Raw genomic sequence first — 22,595 nt, 5'->3', positions numbered from 1 at the left:
CAGAATATTTACATGACTTGCCTCAAGTCCTACACTTAGGTTTACACTTAGGTCCTGTACTTAGTTTAGTGTAGAAATTTCTACACTATTCTATTCTATTTTCTCAAAGACAGTTTCAGAAGGGTATCAAGGAGCCACTACTGTCCTTTTCTAGTTATTTAAGCTCCAAGTCAAAGATCATGTTCTTGGCTGTAAGCAAGCTCCCATTATGCCCTACAAATTCAGCCCAAGTTCTTCCATCTTGTCCCCCTGCACTCTTCTTCCTCAGTTTGAAGACACACGGAGTACTTTTCCCAGGCCTGGGTATTGGCTGTGGCTGTTTATATTTTCTTTTCTTTGACAGCCCTATGAAAAAAATAAGTATATGCATTTTTTTTTAGCATTTACAAATCTTTATGAAGGCAACCTGAATAATAAATAGGAAGACTTTCATAAAGGAACCCAAACTGAAATTCTTTAGGTAATGAGTCCGGGTATACTTTATTATCTGGTAAAGCAGAATACTTCTTGCTTTCATTTTTTTCTTCCAAAGGTGAAATTCATTAATTCAACATTCAATAAGTGGGAAGCTGCTATATAACACAGGGAGCCCAGTCTGGGGCACTGTGAGGGCTGGGATAGGGGACAGGAGGGTCAGTGAGAGAGGAGCTTCAGAGGGAAGGGATATATATACAGTTATGACTGATTCTCATTGTTGTATGGCAGAAAACAAACACAACATTGTATAGAAATTATCCTCCAATTAAATAAATAATTAAATAAATAAAAGGAGGTGAAACATTTTTCACATTAAAAAACTTCAATAAATAAAAATCTTAAGTTAGATGATAGATACGGTGGGATGGGCCATTCCAGGACCCCTTAATAACAGCAGCGCCATTAAACAAAAAATAGGAGTACTAGAGACCAGAACTGCCTCATAATGTTAATACCTTTTATCCACTTTCACAGATACTAATCAACTTCCGCCACACCGCAAAGAGCTGTCGTTATCCCCATTTTATTGGTGAGAAGTTGCCTCAACTCCTCATAAATAATAAATGACTTGTTTATGCTTCCCTGGTGGCTCAGACTGTAAAGAATCTGCCTGCAGTGCGGGAGACCTGGGTTCAATCCCTGGGTGGGGAAGATGCTCTGGAGAAGGCAATGGCAACCCACTCCAGTATCCTTGCCTAGAAAATCCCATGGACAGAGGAGTCTGGCAGGCTACAGTCCATGGGGTCACACAGAGTCAGACAGGACTGAGCAACTTCACTTTCACTTTCTTTTTTTATGATCAGTCCTTGAGGTAATAGAGCAAGAATGTGGTTTTACTTCAGTTCAGTTCAGTTCAGTCGCTCAGTCGTGTCCAACTCTTTGCAACCCCATGAATCGCAGCACGCCAGGCCTCCCTGTCCATCACTAGCTCCCGAAGTTTACTCAAACTCATGCCCATCAAGTTGGTGATGCCATCAAGCCATCTCATCCTGTGTCGTCCCTTTCTCCTGCCCCCAATCCCTCCCAGCATCAGGGTCTTTTCCAATGAGTCAACTCTTCGCATGAGGTGGCCAAAGTACTGGAGTTTCAGCTTCAGCATCAGTCCTTCCAATGAACACCCAGGACTGATCTTCTTTAGGATGGACTGGTTGGATCTCCTTGCAGTCCAAGGGACTCTCAAGAGTCTTCTCCAACACCACAGTTCAAAAACATCAATTCTTTGGTGCTCAGCTTTCTTCACAGTCCAACTCTCACATCCATACATGACCACTGGAAAAACCATAGCCTTGACCAGACGGACCTTTGTTGGCAAAGTAATGTCTCCGCTTTTTAATATGCTATCTAGGTTGGTCATAACTTTCCTTCCAAGGAGTAAGCGTCTTTTAATTTCATGGCTGCAATCACCACCTGCAGTGATTTTGGAGCCCAAAAAAATAAAGTCTGACACTGTTTCCACTGTCTCCCCATCTATTTCCCATGAAGTGATGGGACCAGATGCCATGATCTTAGTTTTCTGAATGTTAAGCTTTAAGCCAACTTTTTCACTCTCCTCTTTCACTTTCATCAAGAGGCTCTTTAGTTCTTCTTCACTTTCTGCCATAAGGGTGGTGTCATCTGCATATCTGAGGTTATTGATATTTCTCCTGGCAATCTTGATTCCAGCCTGTGCTTCATCCAGCCCAGCCTTTATCATGAGGTACTCTGCATATAAGTTAAATAAGCAGGGTGACAATATACAGCCTTGATGTACTCCTTTTCCTATTTGGAACCAGTCTGTTGTTCCATGCCCAGTTCTAACTGTTGCTTCCTGACCTGCATATAGGTTTCTCAAGAGGCAGGTCAGGTGGTCTGGTATTCCCATCTCTTTCAGAATTTTCCACATTTTATTGTGATCCACACAGTCGAAGGCTTTGGCATAGTCAATAAAGCAGAAGTAGATGTTTTTCTGGAACTCTCTTGCTTTTTCGATGATCCAGAGGATGTTGGCAATTTGATCTCTGGTTCCTCTGCCTTTTCTAAAACCAGCTTGAACATCTGGAAGTTCACAGTTCACGTATTGCTGAAGCCTCGCTTGGAGAATTTTGAGCATTACTTTACTAGTGTGTGAGATGAGTGCAATTGTGCAGTAGTTTGAGCATTCTTTGGCATTGCCTTTCTTTGGGATTGGAATGAAAACTGACCTTTTCCAGTCCTGTGGCCATTGCTGAGTTTTCCAAATTTTCTGGCATATTGAGTGTAGCAGTGGTTTTACTTATCTGCTTCCAAATCCAGTGCTCTTCCACCGACTCACAGCTCTTTCTGTGTCAAGAAATCTCCTGATCTCCCAGGAAAGATCAGATCTGGGTGGGCCCCAGAGTGGATTTCCAGGAGTTAAAGCAGGAAGAGGAGGCTCAGAGTGAGACACAGGTGGGACCAGGGGAGTGCCTGAAGGGAGAGGGGAGGTACCTACAAAGGGATGGCGTTGGGAAGGGGGTGGGCTCCAAAGATAAAAGTTGTCTACTCAGCTCTTACTCTTGGCCAGTCCTATCTCTGCCCCTCAGCCTATGATGGGGCGAATCTTTCACATCAAGATTTTCCCCACCGGAATAAGAAGCAACCTTTCAAAAATAATTCGCAGTCTCAAATTCAAATCATGCACAAGTACCACATACAACTCAACCATATCTTACACTATAGACAAGAAAAAGAAATCAGCATTATCTACTTAGAAAATGAAGATGAGTAAAGTTCTCTTTTAGAACTCAAATATATGTAAGTTGGGCTTCCCTAGTAGCTCAGATGATTAAGAATCTGCCTGCCATGCAGGAAACTTGGGTTCGATCCCTGGGCCAGAAAGATACCCTGCAGAAGGAAATGGCGACCTGTTCCAGTACTCTTGCTCGGAAAATCTCATGGACAGAGGAGCCTGGTGGGCTATAGTCCATAGGGTCACAAAGAGTCAGACATGACTGAAGTGACTTAGCACACATGAATCTAAGTTGGTACAGTCCAGAGTTCACCCATGATGGCAAACTCCAGAGACTTGGGGCCAGAGATTTTGTTTATTTAGTTTGCTTTATAATGATACTATGCAAAAACATCAGTGAAGACCATGAGGTTGGGCCCCGACAATGTGAGTGCATTGATTGGGCAGGCTGTTAGCATTCCTTGGGCACTACCTGAGTGATTTTAATGGGGTAAGGTTGAGTCGAGTTTTCTTCAATCTCCACAGGTTCTGGCGCTTTCCAAATATTCTCCTTCACCGTAATATCCACAGGTACACTGTCACTAAAGGAATGCTCATTCAGGCCTCCCATGTCTTCCACTGAGACCACCAGCTTGTAGGAAGGATTCTTCAAAGGATCCAATTCCTGGGATCCTATGGGAAGTAGGAGAGAAAACAAAAGGAAATGTCTCTGAAGATGATACGGATCTAGGTCCTTTGTATTGATTCAGAGAGTCCCATGAGGGCATCACTTAACTCACCTTGTGGAGTAAGTGAAATTCCTCCCGTTTGGTTGTTGATCTGAAAGTACATGACATCGTTGACCTTGGGAAGCTGCATGAGAATCTGATAAATAAGTTGGCCATTGAGTGTGGCTGGATCATCCAAGTCTGTAGCATTGACATACATAAAGGGCCTTCCTGTTTAACAAAATGTACCCAGGGGAAAAAAAAAAGATATTAAATGATACCCAAACCAACCATAGACACATTTGCCTTCCAAGGGGCAGAAATAGAGTGGAGGAATGTGCCATAATTCATATTAGTGTGGGATAAATCTTTATTCTGCTCTTTTTTCCTAGGATGAAGTTCCTTAAAGTATGATCCAGGAACCTCTAGGGGTCTTTGAGACTGTTTTTAAGGTCATAGATGTATAAAAGACCCATCCAAATCACAAGATAAATTGATGCATTTTAGCATAAAGGAATACCCCCAAAAAACATTGATACAGTTTCAGATTCCACATTGCAACCAACAATAAAGAAACCATCCCCTGCTGAGTTTTGTCTGGTGTCAAAGAGTATTCACAATTATCTGAAAACACTGTTACAATACTCCTTTTTCCAACTACATATCTGAGAGTTTTTCTTTAAATGTTTCAACCAAAACAGTATATGGCCACAAAATGAATGCAAAAACAGACATAAGAATCCAATTGTTCTCAACTAATCCAAACATTAAAGGATGTGTAAAGACTAAAACAATGCCATGTTCTTAACAATTCTTTCTATCTTCGAAAATACAGTTCTTTTTATTAAAATGTGATAATTACTTTAAATCAATTACTAAATAATTTTTCAATTTCTCAGTTTTGATTTCAAATATGATAACTATTGGTAGATATAACCAGTGATATAGTGGAGCCAATTTGTACAACCCAGTTGAATTTCCAGGAATTCTGTGAGTCAATTATTAACACCACTGGTAGTTTAAAATGGGTTATGGTGGGAGTACTTATACCACAGAAATTGACAAATGCTACAAATCAGAGGTTTTTTTCCTGCCCCCCCCCCCGCCCAGAGAGATAGCTATTAACATTTGCCAGCATACCACTGGATATAAGCCACATATCCTTGGAAAATTTCCCTGGAGGCTGTAATAATTTTTAGGAGAATACAAAGGCCTTAAGACCAAAAAGTTTGAGAACCACTGAACTAGAAAATCCTATTGGTGAAGAATAAGACCTGCAAGATTATTACTTAGCACAGTTCAGCAGTGAACCTTTGGTATACAACCTCAGGTACTGAGACACATGAAATTACTCTACATAATAAAGTGAAAGGAATACTCTTCCTGAGTTACTGGAAGTGGGCATTGAAAAATGAGACGGAACATTAAGTAACACAGAAGGAAGCTTGAGAGTGAGTCAATGGAAATGGCCAAGAGTCTTTTTGAGAACTCAAAGTCTAATATTCATGTTTATTTTGTGCACTGTTATGACAAGATGCTCCTTCGTTTCTCTAAATCTTTAGTAAAGCCTACCGCACACACCTAGCTTTTGATGAGGGGATTTCCTGGAGATGAAAGTTAAGAGAATTGCGAAAGGATGAGCCATAGCTAGGAGTTGGAAGAGAAGAAAAAGAACTGGGAGCCAGCAGTGACCATGAGAATGTGGATTCCTGGGAGGATGTGGGAAAGTAAGCTTACCCTTCTAGAGCTGTGTGTGTGTGTGTTAATCACTCAGTCATGTTCTACTCTTGATGACAACATGGACTGTAGCTGCCAGGCTCCTCTGTCCATGGAATTCTCCAGGCAAGAATACTGGAGTGGGTTGCCATTCTCTTCTTCAGGGGATCTTCCCCACCTAGGGATTGAACCCAGGTATCCCACATTGCAGGCAGAGTCTTTTCTGTCTGAGCCACCAGGGAAGCCCCTCTAGAGCTGTAAGGTATTCTAAAATCTCACCCTAAGATAGTGGTCCTTAACTGGGGGTGATTTTGCCCCCAAGAGATATTTGGCAATGTCTGAAGACATCTCTGCTATCAAAGCAGAAAGAAGGGAAGTGTTGCTCCTGGCATCTGATGTGTAGATAGATGTCAGGGAAGCTGCTAACATCCTATAATGCACAGAACTGCAGCCCCTGACCAAAAAAAAAACACACAACAACACAAAAAAGAATTATAGAGCCTAAGATGTCAGTAGTGCCAAGGGTGAGAAATTGTGCCCTTGAGCAATGGGTATAATAAAACAAATCCTGGAGGATTGCTGTGAAATTTAAATACGATAAATGAAATTTAAATAAGATAGTAAGCACTTAATGAATGATAGCCATAGCTGTTAACCACACAAATCTGCCATTCTGCCAAATATCTCCAGGCTCCTGCCTATTACCTGGGCGAGAATTCTGCCTTACTGAGCCTTCATAATGTTGCTGGAGAAACACAGGTCGGTTGTCGTTGATGTCCTTCACTTCGATGGTGACAGGGACCGGGCCCTCCACTGTATTGCCCTGAGCATCCAGGGCTGAGACCTGATGTTGACAGGAAAAGGAAACCTTCTTGGTAAGTCTGAACCTCATATCACACACCCAAAAGTCACTTGAAGGAAATTAGAGCCCAAATAACCAATAATCTGATAACTACAGGAGAGAAAGACACCTATAAAAGCCCAAATTGGGGGCTGCTAAAATAAGGGCCCTATCAGTTAAGCCTAGCTAATCATGACTGTGTTTTTCCAGCAGTGTGATATGCTGGACACTGGACATGCTCTTTTCTAAATAGCTAGAATCAGTGAAATAAGGACACTTTGACCCTTGAGGGTATGGAAACGTCACGTGCTATTAGACACAGGCACTTTAGTGGTCAGTCTGCAGATTTACCAACAGAAAGCTTTTGGCCGGCTCTTTACCCACAGTTAGCTCTCTACCATTTCTGTGTATTCACATACAAACCATGAAATCTAAAGGAGAGAGGGAGGAGGTCTCTTTAGTCAGACTCTGACTTTGGTCATCGGTTACTGCTGCTTCTTGCAAGGCCCAAAGGTGTGCCATCTAGCACCGATGCTGCCTTCTTTGCAGAGCCAGAGCCCACCCAACAGCCAGAGCGAGACATCAGTGAAACATCAGAGAAGTGTCGAGTGGTTTAATCCAGGTGCCTAAGTAGGGCCTTACTTGGGATGAGTGACCCGTCTGAGAGCCTTGGCAGTATAACTTGGGTTACCCTGGTCAAAAAGCCTAAAAACGAGGCTACCTTTACCAAATCACTCTCTAGTTGGTTTAAAAAAAATGTGGACAAATGAGATGTGCAAACACGTCATTAGGGTCAGGAGAGTGGAAACGGTATTCTGTGCTGGGGATGAGTGTGTCAGTGATATTTCCAGTGCTCAGAGACTGGAGTTAGTGTCCGTTGTCTGGCGTCAGCTCACCTGGAGTCTGTGAACAGCTCTTGTTTCCCTGTCCAGGGTTTTGTTGTGATATAGAAGTCCGTCAGGTTGTATCTGAAATATCCCATCTGTCTCCCCCGTTAGTTTGAAAGTCACAGCAGGAGGATTGGCCTTAAACTAGGAAAAAGCAAAAATTAGATTAAGTCACAAGGAAAAGCAATGTTGTAGAATTTGTAGTAAGTCACCAATTTCAGGAAACATTTTCATTTGCACAATCACCAAAATAAGAATTGCTAAGTTTTTAAAGGGATACATTCTAAAAGTTTGCTTTAATATTAACTAACATTCAAACTACATTTCCCTCAAGAAACAACATATGACTTAATTCAATATATTTACAAAAATCAATTGATACTTTACATTATAGCTAGAGTTAGATGAGATTTTTCTGGGAATATCTGACAGCCGTATTACTACTAGCTTCTAAGAAACATTAAGAAGTGTAGTTTCACTGCTAGGATGAAAAAGACAGCATTTAGTACTTCTAAAAACTATGACAAAGATTAAGAGATATTTTAATGTTAAGGAAAACAATGTTAAAGTGGCTTTATTTGATAAAATTCTGTATGAAAATCTCACTTTTTCAGAAATGAAGAAAATGTCAATGATCATTCATGGGATAGCTACAGTACTTTTAAGACCATGGAAGAGAAAATTTACGTAAAATGGAGCAGACATAAAAGTCATTCAACCTCATTAACAATTTTAATATATTTTTCTATATTCACAAATTAAAAATCAATAATAGCAATGTTGTAAAAGCTCTTGTCAAGAATGTAAAGAAGTACATATATTATTAATGAAAATATAAATGAGCATAATCCTTTTGGAAATAACTTGAGGCATAAAATGTTTTTAGCCTTTAATAGCAAACATTGCTAAACAGAATTTATCTTAAGGAAATATTTTTTAAACAATAAATGGCTTGTGCTCCACAAAAAAAAAGCCACTGAAATGAGAAGCCCGCTCATGGCAATAAAGAGTAGCCCCTGCTCACCACAACTAGAGAAAGCCCACATGTAGCAATGAAGACCCAGTGCAGCCATAAATAAATTTTAAAATATTTTTAAAAAGAAACTAAATAAATGATGACTAAACTAACCCAGAGCAAGCAGAAGGAAATGTAAAGTGGAAATTAATGAAAAGCAAAGGAGAAAATCAACAAAACCAAAAGTTTTTTGTTTTTTTTTTTAAAGATCAATACAGAGAAAAAAAATCTTCAACTGGACTTACCTCAACCAGTTCAATATCTGGTTGAGGAACTAAGAACCTGCAAGCCACACATGGAACAACCAAAAAAAACCAAAAAAAAGGAACATCACTACCAAACTTACAGAGATAAAAAAATCTAAATAGAATAATACAAGCAATCGTTTTCTCACAAATCAGACAACCTAGGTGAAATGGATGAATTCTTAGACAAAAACTACCAAATTTGACTATGCCAAAGCCTTGGACTGTGTGGGTCACCACAAACTGTGGAAAATTCTTCAAGAGATGGGAATACCAGACCATCTGATCTGCCTCCTGGGAAATCTGTATGCAGGTCAAGAAGCAATAGCTAGAATTGGACATGGAACAACAGACTGGTTCCAAATTGGGAAAGGAGTACGTCAAGACTGTATGTTGTCACCCTGCTTATTTAACTTCTATGCAGAGTACATCATGAGAAATGCTGGACTGGATGAAGCACAAGCTGGAATCAAGATTGCCGGGAAAAATATCAATAACCTCAGATATGCAGATGACACCACCCTTATGGCAGAAAGCGAAGAAGAACTAAAGAGCCTCTTGATGAAAGTGAAAGAGGAGAGTGAAAAAGTTGGCTTAAAACTCAACATTCAGGCAACTAAAATCATGGCATCTGGTCCCATCACTTCATGGCAAACAGATCGGGAAACAGTTTATTTTTTTGGGCTCCAAAATCACTGCAGATGGTGACTGCAGCTATGAAATTAAAAGACACTTGCTCCTTGGAAGAAAAGTTATGACCAATCTAGACAGCTTATTAAAAAGCAGAGACATTACTTTGCCAACAAAGGTCTGTCTAGTCAAAGCTATGTTTTTTCTAGTAGTTATGTATGGATGTGAGAGTTGGACTATAAAGAAAGCTGAGCGCTGAAGAATTGATGCTTTTGAACTGTGGTGTTGGAGAAGACTCTTGAGAGTCCCTTGGACTGCAAGGAGATCCAACCAGTACATCCTAAAGGAATTCAGTCCTGAATATCCACTGGAAGGACTGATGCTAAAGCTGAAACTCCAATACTTTGGCCACCTGATGCAAAGAACTGACTCATCTGAAAAGACCTAGATGCTGGGAAAGATTGAAGGCAGGGAGAGAAGGGGATGATAGAGGATAAGTTGGTTGGATGGCATCACAGACTCAATTGACATGAGTTTGAGTAAACTCCGGAAGTTGGTGATGGACAGGGAGGCCTGGACTGCTGCAGTCCATGGGGTCACAAGAGTCAGACACGACTGAGCGACTGAACTGAACTGAACTGAACCAAAATTGACAAAAGAATAAAAGAACTATATCAAGTAAAGAGATTGAGCTAGTAATTTAAAAAATTCCCACAAAGGAAAGTCCAGGTCTAGATAACTTCACTGGTGAATTCTACCTAACAAGTATGGAAGAATTAACACCAAAGTTTCACAAATACTTCCAAAAAAAAAAAAGAATATGGAACACTTCCTAACTTATTCTTTGAGGCCAGTATCATCCTTATATGTAAACCAGAAAAAAATACAATAAAACTGCAGAGCAATATCTCTCATAAATACAGATGCAAAAGTTTTCAACAAAATACTAGCAAACTGAATCTAGCAACTATAAAAAATTATATATCATGACCAAGTGGCATTTATCCCAGAATACAAGGCTGGTTCTACATACAAAAATCAATTAATTTAATACCCCATATTAATAGAATAAAGGACAAAACCAGACGAGTATCTCAATAGAGGCAGAAAATCATTCCACAAAATCCAATATCCTTTCATGATGAAAAATATGCAACAATTCAGGAATAGAAGGTAAATACCTCAACCTGATAAAGGATATATAAGGAAAACCCACAGTTAATATTAATATTATACTTAGTGGTGAAAGACTGAAAGCTTTCCCCATATGATCAGGAACAAGAAAATGAAGCCCAATCATGTCACTTCTACCTAGTAAGTCCCCTTCAAGTGCGAGCTCTCAAAGATTCAAATATGCGTTTGCATGTCTTAAGTTAGTTCACTTATCTGGCGCACATTATCACATGTGTCCGTCCTCTAAAAGGAGTTGCGCTTTTGTGTCCTTTACAGTTCTGTAGAGAATGGGCTTCTCAGATGGTTCAGTAGTGAGAAGAGCCTGCCTTCCGATGTAGGAGACACAGGAGATGCTAGTTCAAGCCCTGGGTTGGGAAGATCCCCTGGAGGAGGAAATAGTAACCCACTCCAGTATTCTTGTCTGGAGAATCCCATGGACAGAAGAGCCTGGTGGGCTACAGTCCCTGGGGTCTCAAAGAGTCAGATAAGACTGAGCGACTGAGCGAGCACGCACTGTATAGAGTGAGAAGTATGGTGTCTTAATTTCCAGCCCAAGATATCATCTATGATGAGAAAAAAAGAGGCACTACCCAGACATCACTGGATCATTTTATCAAAAGGGTAGATAGAATTGAATCCAGCAAGGAACAAGAACCTGTGCTATCAACATCAGGTGGGAGTGAAATCGCAGCTCGCCCTCCACCTCCTACTGCTGACAATGCTTCAGCTCTATCATCTCCCACCTCCTCTCCCTCTTCAGATCAGTAACTCTTCTTGCCTACTAACTCTGTACCAGCCTCTGTATGTCAGATGTTGTCCTGTACTTCTCAAGGTACTATTCTGTAAGGTTAAAAATGTTTTCCTTATTTTTATGTTTGTTTTTTGCATATTATTTGTGTGAAAAGTATTATAAATCAATTATAATATGGTACTCTATAGCCAACTGTGTTAGTTGGGTGCCTAGGCTAACTTTATTGGACTTATGAACAAATTGGACTTAAGAATGCACTCTCAGAACAGAACTCATTCGTATGTAGGGGACTTCCTATCTAATATTATACTCGAGATCCTAGGCAAGAGGAAAAATAAAAGTCATCCTGATTGGAAAGTAAAAGTACCTCTATTCACAGGAGACATGATCTTATATATGGAAAATCCTAAGGGATCTAAAAAGAATTTTACAGCAAATAAACAAATCCAGTGAGGCTGCAGGACAAAAGATCAATATACAAAACTCAATACTATTTCTATACACTAGCAAAAATAAAGCTGAAAGTGATGTTATGAAAACAACTCCATACACAATAAGATTAAAAAGAATAACATACTTCAAAATAAATTTAACCTAAGAAATACAAGAGTTGTAAACTGAAAACTACAAATCATTGTTGAAAGAAATTAAAGATCTAAATAAATGCAAAACACCCCATGATTAAAAACTGAAAAACAAGATTTTCAAGATAGTAATATTCCCTAAGTTGAGATATTGATTCAACACAATCCCTATCAAAATTACCTATGTCTTGTTTGTGGAATTAACAGGATGATCCTAAAATTTAGGTAAAAATATAAAAGACCCAGAATAACCAAAACAATCTTGAAAAAGAACCAAGTTGGGAGACTTAACAGTGCCTCATTTCAAACTTTACTACAAAGGTACAATATTAGAACTGTATAAGAATTTCTTTCTTTCGTTTTTGGAGGATATGTTAATAACCCAAGGATCAACCTCATGGGGCAATAAGCTTATGGCAATGGCATAAGGATAGACATATAGATCAGTGGAACCAAAATCAGGAGTACAGAATAAACTTTTGTATTTACTGTCAAATTAATTTCCAACAAAGGTGCTAAGATTATTCAAGGGGAAAAGATAGTGTTTTCAACAAATGATGCTTGAACAACTGCATTCTCACATGCAAAAGAAAATGAAGTTAGATCCCTACCTTGCACCATGCACAATAAAACTAAAAATAGATCAAAGACCTAAATGTTAGAGTTAAAACTATAAAACTCTGAGAAGAAAACACAGGCATAAAACTTTATGACTCTTGATCAGGCAATAGTTTTTTAGATTATATCAAAAGCACAAACAGAAAATAAAATAAATAAATTGAACTTTAAAATTAAAAGCTTTTGTGCTTCAAATGACATCACCAAGAAACTGAAAAGATAACCTATGGAATGTGAGAAAGTATTTGCAAATTATTTGTATGATAAGGAACTTTATGCAGAATATATAAACAGCTCTTACAACAATAAAAAGACATAATCCATTTCAAAAATAGGCAAAGGATTTGAAGAGACATTTCTCCAAAGAACAGATACAAATAGCTCATAAGTACATTAAAAGATATTAACATTAAACATTAGGGAAATGCAAACCCAAACCACAAAGAAACCACTCTACTCCACTAGGATAGCTTTAATAAAAAAAAAAAAAAAAATGGTAACAAGCGTTGCCAAGGATGTGGAGAAATCAGAACACTTATATAATGCTGGTGGGAATGTAAAATAGTTCAGTTGTTTTGCAGACCAATTTTACAGTTATTCAAAAGGCTAAATATTAAATTCATCACGACTCAGAAATTTTACTCTTAGGTATATATTCAAGAGAATGGAAAATATATGTCCTCACGAAAAATTGTATATGAATGTCCATAATACCATTACTTTGTAATAGCCATAAATGTCCATCAAATGATAAATGGTATTCAAAAGGTAGTATATTCACACAATGGAATATTATTCAGCTATTAAAAAGGAATGGATACTAATACCTGCTACAATATGGATGAACCTTGAAAATATTATGCTAAGTAAAAGACACTATACACAAAAGGTCACATGTTATATGATTTCATTTTTATGAAGGCAAATCTATAGAGACTGAAAGTAAATTAGTGTTTGCCAGGAGTTGGGAGGAGAGGAAAGAGTGACTGCCAGTGGGTACAGGGTTTCTTTGAGGCTGGAGAAAGTGTTCTGAGATCAGACAGTGGTGATGGTTGCATATTTTTATGATATATTAGAAACCAAAGAATTGGCCACTTTAAAAGGGCAAATCTTAAGATATGTGAGTTACATCTCATACATTACAAAGAGAAAAGGCAAAAAATGACCTATCTCAGAAATGTATCATGCAATTCTTTCATCTGGAAGCCCCTGAGAGTACAGAGCTGGGGACAGTTGCAAATCTTCCATGAAAGAAGTCATAGATGTGTAGTTCCTTCCTTCCTTTCTTCCTTCCTTCCTTTTCTCTCTTTCTTGTTTAGAAGATATGTTAACAGCGCAAGGATCAACCTCATGGGGCAATAAGCTTGTTTTGTGCCTCCCTGACTTCAGGTAAAAAGTTCTTTGAGTGGTACAGATGAGGGGACTGGGACAACTCCTTGCTACCACTGGAATAAAGAGCTCAGAGTACATCTTACCAAAGCTGAGTTTTCCACATCATCTCTACATCCAAAGATGGAGAGAGTATGAAGTGCTTTTTTTTTCCCTGAGATGTCAGATTTTATTTTATTTTTTGCCATGTAACCTACTTTTTAATTTAAATTGAAGCACAATATTACATAGGCTTCCCTGGTGGCTCAGGTGGTAAAGACTTCACCTGCAATGCAGGAAACCTGGGTTCATTCTCTGGGTTAGGAAGATCCCCTGGAGGAGGGCATGGCCACCCACTCCAGTATTCTTGCCTGGAGAATCCCCATGGACAGAGAAGCCAGGAGGACTGCAGTCCGTGGGGTCACAGAGAGTCGGACAAGGCTGAGCAACTAAGCAAAGCAATGCACACCACACAATATTATATAAATTAGAGGGTACAACATAGTGATTCACAACGTTTAAAGGTTATATTCCACTAATAGTTACGACAAAATACTGGTCCTCTTCCCTGTGTTGTACAATACATCCCTGTAGATTATTTGTTCTTGTTCAGTTGCTAAGTTGTGTCCAACTCGTTGCAACTCCATGAACTGCAGCACACCAGGCTTCCCTGTCCTTCACTATCTCCTGGAGTTTGCGCAAACTCATCTCCATTGAGTCAATGATGCTATCCAACAATCTCATCCTCTATCGTCCCCTTCCCCTCCTGCCTTCAATCTTTCCCAGCATCAGGGTCTTTTCCACTGAGTCAGCTCTTTGCATCAGGTGGCCGAAGTATTGGAGTATCAGGTTCAACATCAGTTCTTCTAAGGAATATTCAGGGTTGATTTCTTTTAGGATGGACTGGTTTGATCCACTTGCTGTCCATAATAGTTTGTACCTGTTAATCCCCTACATCTATCTTGCCCCTTCCTTTCCCCCAACCTGTCACTGGTAACCAGTAGTTTGTTCTCTGTGCCTATGAGTCTTTTTTGTTGTAGTCACTAGTTTGTTCTGTTTTTCAGATTCCACATATAAATGATTTCATACAATATTTCTCTTTCTCTGTCTGATTTATTTCACTTAGCATAATACCCTATCAGTCCATCCATATTGCTGCAAGTGGCAAATTTTCATTCTTTTTATGAAAGTGAAAGTGTTAGTTGCTCAGTCACATCTGACTGTTTGCAACCCCATGGTCTGTAGCCTGCCAGGCTTCTCTGTCCATGGGATTTTCCAGGCAAGAATACAGGAGTTGGTTGCCATTCCCTTTCCAGGGGATCTTCCCGACTCAGGGATTAAACCTGGTTCTCTTGCACTGCAGGCAAATTCTTTACAGTCTCAGCCAGCAGGGACGTTCTTTTTATGGCTGAGTAGTATTCCATCCAGTCCATCCTGAAGGATATCAGTCCTGGGTGTTCATTGGAAGGACTGACGCTGAAGCTGAAACTCCAATACTTTGGCCACCTCATTCGAAGAGTTGACTCATTGGAAAAGACCCTGATGCTGGGAGAGATTGGAGGCAGGAGGAGAAGGGGACAAGAGAGGATGAGATGGCTGGATGGCATCACCAACTTGATGGACATGGGTTTGGGTGGACTCCAGGAGTTGATGATGGACAGGGAGGCCTGGCATGCTGCGATTCATGGGGTCGCAAAGAGTCAGACACAACTGAGTGACTGAACTGAACTGAGTATTCCATTGTGTGTGTGTTTCACATATTTTGTATCCATTCATCCATTGATGGACACTTAGCTTGCTTCCATATCTTGGCGACTGTAAATACTATTACTATGAATATTGGGGTGCATGTATCTTTCTGAATTAGTGTTTTCATTTTCTTTCACATATATCCAGGAGTGGAATCACTGGGTCATATGGTAGCTCTATTTTTCGAGAAATGTTCATACAATTTTCCACAGTGACTGCACCAATTTATATTCCCAATAAAAAGTGCATGAGCAGTTCCTTTTTCTCCACATCCTCACCAACCTTTGTTATCTGTGCTCTTTCTGAGGATAGCCATTCTGACAACTTGAGGTGCTATCTCTTTGTGGTTTAAATTTGCATTTCTCAAGACTATACTTTCAGGGATCATTTCTAAAGTTTATTAACTTACATTTCTCTGAGGGTTAACAATGTTGAATATCTTTCAAGTGCCTGTTGGCCTTCTGCATGTCCTCTTTGGAAAAATGTCTATCTCAGTCTTCCACCCATTTTTTTAGTTAGGTTGTTTTCTGATATTGAGTTGTATGAGCTCTTTGTATATTTTGGATATTAACCCCTTATCAGTTATATCATTTGCAAACATTTTCTCCCATTCTGTTGATTGTCTTCATTTTATCAATGATTTCCTTTGCTATGCAAAAACTTTGGAATTTAATTAGGTTTAACTTGCTTATTTTTGCTTTCATTTCCTTTGCTTTAGAAGACAGATATGATTTATACCAAAGAGTGTTCTGCTTATGTTTTCTTCTAGGAGTTTTATGGTTTTGGTCTTACATCTAGGTTTTTAATCCATTTTGAGTTAATTTTTGCATATGGTGTTGCATGCATCTCAGTCACTTCAGTTGTGCCTGACTCTGTGTGACCCTATAGACTATAGCCCACCAGGCTCCTCTGTTCATGGGATTCTCCAGGCAAGAATACCAGAGTGGCTTGCCATGCCCTTCTCCAGGGGATCTTCCCAAGCCCAGGGATTGAACCCATGTCCCTTATTTCTACCTGCACTGACAGGCGGGTTCTTTACCACTAGCGCCGCCTGGGAAGCCATATATGGTGTTGGGTAGCATGACAGACTCGACTAGAACATGAGAACAGCAGGGTTATAATATCAGTCATGCCATTAACTTATTTAAGTCTCAGTTTCCCTATCTGTAAAACAAGCAGTTGGTACAAAAAGTCTCTAAGGTGTTTTCTAGCGCAAAGACTCTGAGATTCTAGAAGGAAATCTCCTCCATCTCATACTTCTCCACTGTAACACACACACCCATACACAAGAACTTTCAGCCATGACAACGGGCCTCTCATTTCCTGCCTAGAAGAGATAAGCTTTGTAGCATGACTGATGGAAAAAGAACAGAAAATAAAGTGGAGCAACCCAAAGAATGATTTTACTGGCTGGAATCCTCAGAGACTGTGAAAGGGTCCTAAGAAGCAATTTCTAGGTCTGTGATGTTTGTAAGTTGGAGATTGTGCAGTTCAGTACATCAAAACTATACACAGTTCTGATTCTGTTGAACAAGACATGGACCTGTACTCACAGAACATCCATTCCTTTCTGCCCGAAGAAGTGACGGCAGACTCTCTGGCCCACAGATAGCTTTTGCTTTGATTATAGGATGATTTTTTCTTTTAACTGTGCCAATATTCTTAGATTTTTATTCTTAGGAAATATCTAGATTCTTAGGAAATTCTACATAAATAGAAAAATGTCTGACTTTTGTGGAAAAAATCATGAAATCCTGTAATACCATACACAAATTCTGATTTGAGAAATTATCTGGAATTGCACTGAGCCTCTGCCCTCTGAGGCACCCACAGTTTGCCACCCTCCCCATTGTCCCCTGTGTCCCACAGGCTGAAACCAAGTGTCAGAAGACTTTTAATTTCACATTTGCACAGTTGGGGGTTTTCTACATCTGTTTTCTTTTTTGTTATTGCCTTTCTTATCCCAAGATAGTACCATTCCTCGTCTACCTGGCCCCTGTGGGTAGTTGAGGTACTCACTACAGATGGGCTTTCAAACCCAAGCCCTGGATTAGCAACTGTGAGAGGAAGACTCCCTGGCCTACAGCTCCAAACTCATGTGGCCACTGTCTCCTAAACATCTCCACCTCACTAACCCCACAGATTAAATTCAACAAGGCTAAAACTTACTTTCCCATAAACTTTCCCTCCTCTCCTTCTCTCTCTCTCTCTCTGAATGACACCATGAACCAGCCAGTCAAGCAATCCAGAGACCCCAGAGTTAGCCTCAACACCTTCTCTCACTGCCTGCGCTCACTCGGTAACCAATTCCAGCACCTGGGACCCCCTGGCATTGCTCCCACCCCTCCCCTCCCCTCCACTCCCGTTTATACTTGCTTACACCAGGCTTCCATCACGTCCCAGTGGTTCTATGGCAAACAGTGTCCCAAGACCCTTCCCACCTCCAGGCTCACTCCCCTCATCATACCCTCAAAGCGATCACAGAGTAGGTCTGGGCAAACACAGCCTAACTCCTTCACCCCTTCCTTAACGTCCTAGTGGGTCCTGCCACCTGGCACAGGTTAAACAGCCAGTCTGGACCCCCACACCAACCCCCCACCCTCAGCAGTCTCTCCTTCTCCTCACACCCCCTCCCACCCTAAACCACCTGCCATCTTTCATTTTCTTGCTAAATGCATGCCCCCTTATTTTTTTTCCATCTAGTCCTCAGGGCCTTCTTTCTGTTGGGGAGTGCCTGGTCAACTTTAAATACTCAGTTCAGGGGTCCAATGAAACCTTTTCTGTCCAACGACTACCCTCCACTCTTAAAATCGACCACTCTTTCTCCGCCTGCACTTGGTCCCCTCTGCAGCCCACCAGCCTCCAATCAGAACCTTCCACTGCACTGTTTGCTTTCTGGTTAGTCTCCTTCTGCTACCCAAGAGCTCTCTGGGGGCAGGGATGCTGTGGGTCTCATCCTGCACCCCCAGGACCCAGCACAGCATCTTGTAACAGTAGGCACTTTCTGCACAGTTCATAAAAGGAGATGAATGTGTGCCTGGCCCACAGCATTCTTACCAACTTATGAAGCATAAAAACACACAAATGAAAAGGACTTTCCAAATGTAAATGAGAAATCTCTAACTAAATGCTCCCTGGCGAGGGAGACAGAGTCAGTTAACAAGGAGATCTTCCCCTAAGTGGCCCTTGCCAGAGACTCCCAACCAGTTTCCTGGCATCCTCTCCTGTTTTCCAGCCCCCTCCACTTTGCAGCCCTGAATGGAGACTTGATTCAGGCCTGCTCCTCTGGGGGGAAATCTAAGACCCTTAGAAGTCAGGGTCCTTCCTCTCTCTGCGGCCTCCGCTCCTACCTCCTTCTCCAGGCCCACAGCTTCCCGGCCTCACTGGCCTTCTGCCAGAACCCAGGCACGCCCTGCCCTCTCCCGGCACAGGGCAGGTGTCCCAGCTGTGCCTTTGCTGAAGTGCTCTTCTGTCTAAGCTCTCAAAGCATTTGCTCCTCCCTCAGGGCCTGACTCCCCTGACAGGAGAGGTCAAAGCCTCTGCAACACCCCACAGCGGGGGCACAGAGATACCTGTGCACCCCCACCAGCTCATATAATAGGGCCACTTCGCACTGATCTGGTACCAAATGACAGAAGGTGGGAAGAGGCAGCTTTCAGGCCCTCCTCTGTGGATGGGAACTGTCCAACAAAAGAGATGCGGGGAACTTAACAGAAGGCATACCCAACTCAGACAGTAGTTTAGCAACCCTGTTGCTCCCCCAGTGCATGGGGCAGGGAGTCATGGGCACCCCCTAAGGCCCATCAAAGCCTCTTCAACCACTCCAGGGCCAAGCAGGCTTCCCCAGGGGGTTTCTGACCAATGCAGTAGTATGTTTTTCTCCCTCTGTCCATTATGTTTCCAGGATTACTTCAGTGCCCCTAAAGCTGAAGTATCTTGCCCTTCAAGCCCCTGGCGTCCACCCTCAATCTGAGGCTTCTCTCAGTTAACTAAGTAAACAAGATGCCTGCCTCCCAGTGTGTCTCGGCCAACGCCTGGGTGAGGCCTAGAGACGGGCGCAGAGGAGGCAGCGGGGAAGGCAGGCTGTGTGTGTGTGTTAGTTGCTCAGTCGTGTCCGACTCTGCAACCCCATAGACTATCGCCCACCAGGCTTCTCCATCCACGGGATTCTCCAGGCAAGAATACTGGAGTGGGTTGCCATTTCCTTCTCCAGGAAGGCAGGCTATTCCAGCGCTAATCCAGAGAATTTGCATCTTCAAACTCGGCAAGCAGCCAGCTCACGGAACAGACCAGGACTCAGATAACCACCCCCTTCCAAGACTGGTTCCCTTCCCACCCCCGGGGAGGGTTGGAGTCTACAGGCCCTAAGGTCCCCACCTCAGGGATGGGGGATACCCCAGATACCAGAGGAAGTCCGAATGAGGATGCCTGGTATTACTGAGGCTGCTTGTCTCTTGGCTCCTGAAACCATTCTCCATAATGAGATTTCCTAGGCCTCTATTTTATTTCAGGGTGTCCAGTAGATAAAGGAGTAAAAGTCCATGGAGAGAGCCTACAAAATCAAGATGACAGGGACTAAGAGTAGCCCTTACCTGGAATATGAGTTGACTCGGTTCTTGGCCTTCAAAAATGGAAAAAGTCATGGGTTTTAGAGGTCCACTAAACTTTCCCTCTTGCCCATATCCAGTTGTCTGTTAAAAGATGAAAGAAAAAGAGAAAATTAGCAACACCATGTACTATGAATGTATATGTGCCACTTGATGATTTTCTTATGGTTCCAGGAGTGATATATGAAACCTAAGATTCTAACATGGCTAAAAAAAAAAAAAAAAAAGTGAAATCAAATCAAAATAGGCAGGAAGGGTTCTCACATTTGTTGAGGCTCCACTACGTCAAGATGGTTTGCCAGCAGCCTAGCATTGCTTTTCTCGTTCAAGGTGATTCAAGCAATCAGCCTGAGGGGGAAAATTAACACTGCCGTGTTTTCAATGAGGCTCACAGAGGGTTAGTCACTTGACCAGGGTAGAACCCATGAGCGGCTGACATGGCATACACACTAGGTTCTAGCTGAAGGAAAACTGGTGATCGTCGTCCCACAAGGCCACGATGCCATTCAATTCTACCTGGTTGACACAAGTTTCTTAAAACCCCTCCATTCCACTCTCATTAGTTTATAAGGAAGTCCATGGCAGATCCCCAGCATGCTAGAATTCAGGCACCTCAAAGACAATTGAATCCATAAGGGGGAAAAATACATGGACCTGTTTAGTACAATGCTTGCCTGGCACACAGCAGAAAGAGCTCAGATTTGTTACGTTAGTGTATGCTGAGCTTTGTCCTAAGCACATTTAACCACGTTAATAATCCTACAGGGTAAATTATCATCACTAGCTCTGTTTCACCGGTGATGAGACTGAGATGCAGAAAGGTTAAGTCATTTGCTCACAGTGCAGGAAGCAGGATTCGAACCTACAATTCCAGACCACCCTTAGCTGCGCTAAGCCACGGCCCCATTACCCACTAGAAGGAGCAGAGGTGGCTGAGACAGCCTGGCAGGAAATCTGCAGCATGGGGAGTGTGCAAGGGGGCACATTCAGCGGTAGTTCCTGCCATCCCTTTGTCTCCCCCAACGAGGATCACTGAAGGAAGTCGCGAGGCAGAGCAGCACGCAGGAAGGGACCGCCAGCTATAAACCCACCACAGTGGGCACCCCTGGAATGAGGCATCTAGCACGACACCCGACGTCAGTGCCCCTCCTGAGTGGTCCTTCCGCTCTCCTCCTGTGGCGGGAGTCAGGGGTGGGATAGATTAGAATGATATGGGAAGTTAATGGCTTGGAGAACTGGACAGGTAAAACCAAAAAAAAGAAAGAAAAACTGGGGAGAAGAGATTTATTTTCCATTTCTTTGTATGGAGCAAGTACACTCTGGCCACAGAAACACGCGATAAATAACCCAAAAACAATTAGGATGAAATGATGGGGAAAAAGATCTTGTACTATGGCTCATTAAACCTTGACTGAGTTGATCTGGGTGTCCAACAAAAAAGCAGTAACAAACAAGAACACAGAGGTTTTGGAATTTGGAACTTCCCTCCCCTTCAGAGTTAGCTGCCCTTGCAGCCACTGTCAACCTCTATCCCTTGGAAAGACAAATGATCTCTTTCCCAGTCTCCTTTGCAGGAAAGATCATGGCCAAGTGACTCAGTTCTGGTTCATGAAACGAAAGGTGGAGTCTGCTGGGTCAGGGTGTGGGTGGGGGGATGTTTGTAGTCAAGCTTTTGTTCTCTTGATGAGAAGGGGACAACAGAGGATGGGATGGTTGGACAGCATTACCAACTCAATGGACATGAGTTTGGGTAAACTCCAGGAGTTAGTGATGGACAGGGAGGCCTGGTGTACTGCAGTCCACGGGGTCACAAAGAGTCGGACATGACTGAGTGACTGAACTGAACTGAACCAAGCTGATGAAAAAGGACAGATGTGGGTGGCATGGCCCTTCCTCTTTCCTTGTTCTTGTTCAGGCAGTGGTCCCCTGTCTGTAGCTGTGGCAGCTGTCATGAAACCATGGGGGATAAACCAGCTCAAATAATGGTGGAGCAAAGATAAAGAAGCCCAGGTCTCTGATAACATCACAGAACTGCTAAACCTGCCCAGGACTGCCCACTACAGGATTGTTGTTGTCTAATGAAAAAATAAATCCCTGTTGACTGGAGACACTCTAAATTTGCTCGTAGCTAAAGGACTTCTTAACTGACACAATAACCATACAGACTCCTAGTTCATCAGTTCCTTTCAAGGTGTATCTTCCTCTGAGGGCTCATCTTCTCTCCCGCTTCTTTCCACATCTTCTCCAGCTCCACTGGCCCCTCTGGAAGGCAGGGCACAAGAAGTGGGTGCCATGGTGGATAGAGGATGAGGGCAGTGCTTTTTGAGGGGCTACTGCTTAATAGCACACTGCTTTCATCAGCTTTCTGCTCACATCAGTAAGCAGTCCATCTTGTGGCTCAGTTGGTAAAGAATCTACCTGCAGTGCGGGAGACCTGGGTTCAATCCCTGGGTTGGGAAGATCCCCTGGAGAAGGGAAGGGCTACCCACTCCAGTATTCTGGCCTGGAGAATTCCATGGAGAATGGAATTGAAATGGAGAA

General features: G+C 41.9%; 1 protein-coding gene across 5 annotated transcripts in view; it reads right to left on the bottom strand.

Moving 5' to 3' along the window:
- CDH17 (cadherin 17) overlaps window positions 1–22,595 on the bottom strand; it is an 86,526-nt gene that overhangs the window by 39,774 nt on the left and 24,157 nt on the right. For all 5 annotated transcript variants that reach the window (XM_043484149.1, XM_043484151.1, XM_043484153.1 and 2 more), the window contains exons 3-7: window positions 20,040–20,138; window positions 7,324–7,458; window positions 6,292–6,430; window positions 3,943–4,101; window positions 3,636–3,835 (exon numbers count right to left, since the gene is read on the bottom strand). In XM_043484149.1, the coding sequence (XP_043340084.1) occupies window positions 3,636–3,835; window positions 3,943–4,101; window positions 6,292–6,430; window positions 7,324–7,458; window positions 20,040–20,138 (732 nt within the window). The remainder of the gene's footprint in view (window positions 1–3,635; window positions 3,836–3,942; window positions 4,102–6,291; window positions 6,431–7,323; window positions 7,459–20,039; window positions 20,139–22,595) is intronic.

Source organism: Cervus canadensis, chromosome 12 (assembly GCF_019320065.1).
Source record: "Cervus canadensis isolate Bull #8, Minnesota chromosome 12, ASM1932006v1, whole genome shotgun sequence".
NCBI classification, from domain to species: Eukaryota; Metazoa; Chordata; class Mammalia; order Artiodactyla; family Cervidae; genus Cervus; species Cervus canadensis.
The sequence above is the reverse complement of the archived record's forward strand: the minus strand, read 5'-3'. Positions and strand labels throughout refer to the sequence as shown.